Genomic DNA, 4965 nt, shown 5'->3' with positions numbered 1-4965 from the left:
TATTCCGCATGTAGTTTGTGTTGTGTGCTTAGTGAGATATTATTGTGATCCTTTTGTAACCTAACCAGGCGTTCAAAACTTCAAAACTCGGCTTATCGTAATTTTTTTCAGATAAATCATGGAAAGTAATTTCAATCAGTTTGTTACAGTTACCACAGTGAGAATTCGTTTCGCGAAAATCTTTCCGGGATAGAAAAGAAAAACTTACTGAAAAATCAGCTCAGTGAAACCTAATCGTGATGTCAACTCTTCCCCCCCCCCCCCCACACCCCCTGCCTTCCAGACCTATGTTTTACTTCATGTCTGATATCAAATTATTAGTATATCTCAACTCTTCTCCATTCGCATCGACGAAGGGCTAACGCTCGAAACGTCAGCTTTTATAATCGTAACGGTGGCCAACTCACCATTTCAACTTTGTTGATATATTCAAATTATTTCTTCTCCGAAGGACACACTTGATAATAAGGGCAGTGCCACGAGCTCAAAGCGCCAATATCCCCAGTGGCAGATACATAATGGGGTCCGGAGCGATTCGAGCGCTCCTCCCCCCCCCCCCCCCCACTGCCCTCCAGACCTATGTTTTACTTCATGTCTGATATCAAATTAATAGCATATCTCACGGGCTATGAGATTGGCCTTTGTGCAAAAAATAACTGTGAGTTAAAGGAAAAGAAACCATTCTCTGGGTCTAATTCCACTGTAGTTGAATGTTGAAAGTTATAAATAAATTGGCAATCGAAACAGAGTTTTATTGTATCTTTACTAATTTGAGATAGTGCCGGGGGGGTGTTCATCCTGGGGGGACACCAGGGGCGGATACAGAGATTTTTGGTTCCAAACTTTTGTTCAGAAAAGACTGTTGGACTCTTTTGAGGCAAATTACTTCTCTCCAACACCCCCCCCCCCACACACACCCCCTCCCACCAGTCGCGGTTGCACGTTATAATTCCTTGGCGCCTTACCGTTTACTAGGATTCATTAATGAAAAAAATCAGCCAGTTAAAAAGTGATGTACATATACGATCCTGTCAATGTAAGAATTTCATTCTCAAAGTTGTAAGCGTCGGGTCTGATAGGGGGGGTCCGGACCCCCCGGACCCTCCCCCTGGATCCGCCACTGGACGCTTACTGGACATTTTGACCTAGAGGAGTCCGCGGGAAAGGTGGACGCTTATTCGAGGAAATAAGATCCTTGAAGAGGATGCAATTTTGAGGATGTGAGTAAGCAGCAGCCTTCAGCGACTATTAAAAACTCAGTAGAAAAAACAAACAGTTAAAAATTCTGGCGGAAACTTCTTATTTCGAAAGAAATAGATGACTCATGGCCTACAACAACGTGGCTAAAATCCTGCTTAATCATAATGTGTTGTATGTAATCTTCTTTAACTATTTTTTTGCTAGTTGTCCCTGTATGTCGCAGGAGCTGTGACTCGTCCCCAGAGCCACTCGTTTTGACTCTCCCACAAAATGACCGACGAAGTGGACTCTGGGAACGACAATTTGCTTGGCATCCCAGTTAGCAGTTGGGGTGTATGAACCCGTGCTGTGGATCTGTGATTTCAAAAACAGTTACTGCAGAATGGCTTTTAATCCAAATTTTAACGACATAGGGAAAAATTTTGCGCAAGTTTACTACCAAACGTTCGACACCAACCGAGCAAATTTGGCATCTTTATATGTGAGTCTGCTTATGTGTTACTAACTTTACCATGGAACACACAACGTGTAATATGAGCATTTAGCGAATCTCTGATGTTACAATTTTGTATTTTTGCTTTGTTTTGGATAAGAGATCATTCAATTTGAGAATTCGTAAGTTTGATGGCTGTTTAGAGTGCTTCAAAAGACATTTTGTTGAATTCGATATAACTCGTGCTATAATAGTCAGCGGTCTGTATCACCAAAACCGATAACTTTTGAATTGGTTTGATGAGTAATCTTTGTTCATTACTCGAAACATTGGGTAACCGATGATATTTACCGCTCAATTTTTCAACCAGTATTTAGTCGTGGAATATTAATTTAAGTGTGATTTTTTTTTCAATTTGTTGTTGTTCTTTTGAAGGAAAGCCAGTCTATGTTGACTTTTGAAGGAGATCAATTTCAAGGAAGAGAACCTATTATGAAGAAACTTACAGTAAGTCTTAAGGCTTGAATTACTTTGTACACAGAGAGATCTAGTCCAAAACATGCTTTTTTTTCTGTTGATATGTGTAAGTGGATAAAATTAAATGGGTTCTGCATTCTTCATTTATATCGCTGTATATCCCCTTACCTGAAAAAAATGCCTCAGTAACTGTGAAATATGCTGAAAAAGGTTGAATTTCAAACGTTAGTTTACTTCATGTCATGATTCGTTGCATGATTGTTTATTTTACTGACTCAACAAAGAGCCTGATTTTAAAATTGGCAATGCAGAGGAAAGAATATTTTGCTTTATTAAAAACTAGATCGTTGGATAATGCAATTCAAGACTTTTTATTGGCTTAGCCATTATGGTATATCAGCCAATATACCATAATCTACAAATATGGTAAGTGTACGTGTCAGCTTACAATTAAAAGAGAGCTAAAAATTTCATAAAATTTAATAATTTAATTTAACGTTTTTAATAAAACAACTCGCACTTGTTGGATATGAGATGATTATAGCCAACTCGGCGCTACGTGCCTCGTTGGCTATCTATCATCTCATATCCAACGCGCGCTCGTGGAATAATTGTTAAATAGACCCAAGGTGACTTAGGTGAGGGAAAGATGATATTTTTTATCCATAAAGGCTTTCTTTAGAAATTCCAAGACTGTTGATTTTTTTACAGGGACTACCATTTACCACTGTTAAACATGTGATAACCACTATTGATTGTCAGCCAAGTACAGATAATGGAGTTGTAGTGTTTGTTGTCGGACAACTCAAGGTACTGAGCTTAAAGCATTTGTCTTATTTCTTTGTGTTAGCAAGAATAGTAATTACCATCCATTTTTTACTCTCTTATACCCTTGATAACAGGTTTGACGAGGATTGAATGTGTTTGTTTCTTTCCTTAGACAGATGATGACCCTCCACATGGCTTCAGCCAATGTTTCCACTTGAAGCCAGGGAGTACAAATTATTTTGTTCTTCATGACATGTTTAGACTAACCCTGCATCATGGGTGAAAAGGATAACACTCAACAAATATGAAGATCATTGTTGTTCTCAGTGCATGTAAATGGATGTGGTGGTGTGTGACCTAGTAATAATATGCAAAAAGCAATCGAGGATATGCAGTTTTGTGGAAAAACCAAAGTAAATGCCTGTCCAGTACTACTCTGTAACTTAAAACGGTAGAGTTTTAAATGCAGCTTTTACTTGGTTGTTGACAAACCAGGCAATAACTATTCTCTAAAGTCTTGGATAATAAATTATTTTTTTGCAGGTTCATTTACTATTCTTTAACAAAAAAAAGTTACTTGCTAATTCCACATTGATGGCATAGTTTCTGATGGAATGGCCAATATTTTAGGAGTGCTAATAGACAACCATTGTACTGCAGAGAACTTGCAGTTACTGCATGCACCACTTGCAAGTTTCATAATCCTTGAAAAATATGCAAGTTGAAATGATTCTTCAGGTTTCTTATTAACCATCTTTTTAGATATTACTTACAGGAGCAAAGCCACCTTTTTACTTTGAAGTCTTGTGTTATAACAGTGAAGCAGGTGGAGAAAGAACTATAGGCTGGCTATGTCCCTTCCTTAGGTATTATTTAGGTTTGGATTCAAAGTGTTCTTTTAAAATAAAGTTTTAGCAAAGAGCTTGTTTCCCACACGGTGTGTCAAATGCATGTCACTGGCTCAATTGTCCTTAATTCCCATGATGGTACAGTAGTCAGTGAAAAGGTTTGCCACAAAGAAGTCTGCAAGGAACTCACCTAACAGCATGATGATATCAGAGATTTCACTGCACATTTTACAAGAATAAGAGTTTAACCCTTGTTCTGTTATTTAAGACAGTATTATCCCAAATCCCAGGTTCCTAAAGGTAATAGTTGCATGACATTGCTCAGAGTGTTTAAATGATTATTATAGACAACTGCTTACTCTCTCAGTATTTGAAGTTACTCCCCCAATTTTACTGGAGATAAAAAGGTTATATATTTAGCTTTGCCTAATTATCTCAGGCAGGGAGACCACTATAGCTTTAGCCATTTACAGTGGATCAGGTGTTAACAATGACAAGGCTACACCCCCCCCCCCCCCCCACTAATTCCTAGTTAACAGGCCAGACCAACCCACAGCAATCTTTTGAGTGGGTTCTTTAATGTCCCCTGTCTAACCAAATTAACTAATTAAGAGAAGAGGGGAGGGGACCTACGGTTTATTCATACTTATCCAAGAAGACTAGAATGTCTATCCATTTCTTGATATTATAGAAAGGTAGCACATTCTTCTCAGTTATTTTAAGACCTTGCGTGTTGGTCCGGCCAGTGCTTGAACCCTCTACCTCCTGCACAACAGTCCGGCACTCTTACCAATTGAGCTCACCAGGAGGCAGTTAAAGAAATTGTAAAAAAATATGAAGAATTTTGGTGGCCTCTTTGATGCCATATGTAAGGTAATCTTCACATATTAGTTTTACTGGCAGGAGTGATATGAATAACTTCATACACTGTTGATTGCCCACAAGCAAGTTATCAAACTTGTTCCCAGGCTCCTCTCTATCCTCTCGAGGTGAGAGGGGCAAGGTGGGCTAGCAATTATGTCAACACAGTTATCAATGTGTGGTTTTTTACTTGGATGGTGTGTAAAGTAAGTATGATACCCTCACCTTCTGATGTACTATTTTCCCTAAACTCGTTGCATTCACAAGAGTCTTTAACTAACCCTTCATTTCTACCTTCTCTCAAAGCTTTTATCTTCCCCCAACTACTTCAGTGTGTGAGATTGGTCTAAACACATCCCATGACTGCCTTGGCTAAAA

At 38.7% G+C, this 4965-nt stretch overlaps 1 protein-coding gene across 1 annotated transcript; it reads left to right on the top strand.

Moving 5' to 3' along the window:
• Positions 1–1513: 1513 nt before the first annotated feature.
• Positions 1514–3799, top strand: LOC111341255 (uncharacterized). Its single transcript, XM_022948213.2, has 4 exons — positions 1514–1681; positions 2069–2140; positions 2822–2920; positions 3051–3799. The coding sequence occupies exons 1-4, from the start codon at positions 1583–1585 to the stop codon at positions 3159–3161; spliced, it is 381 nt and encodes a 126-aa protein (XP_022803948.1). The 5' UTR covers positions 1514–1582; the 3' UTR covers positions 3162–3799.
• The last annotated feature ends 1166 nt before the right edge of the window (positions 3800–4965 follow it).

Source organism: Stylophora pistillata, chromosome 12, assembly GCF_964205215.1.
Source record: "Stylophora pistillata chromosome 12, jaStyPist1.2, whole genome shotgun sequence".
Classification (NCBI taxonomy): Eukaryota; Metazoa; Cnidaria; class Anthozoa; order Scleractinia; family Pocilloporidae; genus Stylophora; species Stylophora pistillata.
The sequence above is the reverse complement of the archived record's forward strand: the minus strand, read 5'-3'. Positions and strand labels throughout refer to the sequence as shown.

Bases quoted from the DNA above. Each gene is read 5' to 3' on its own strand.
- LOC111341255 (XM_022948213.2), top strand. From the start codon at position 1,583: ATGGCTTTTAATCCAAATTTTAACGACATAGGGAAAAATTTTGCGCAA. The intron at 2,141-2,821 runs GTAAGTCTTAAG...ATTTTTTTACAG, and splicing joins CTATTATGAAGAAACTTACA to GGACTACCATTTACCACTGT. The intron at 2,921-3,050 runs GTACTGAGCTTA...TTCTTTCCTTAG, and splicing joins TTGTTGTCGGACAACTCAAG to ACAGATGATGACCCTCCACA.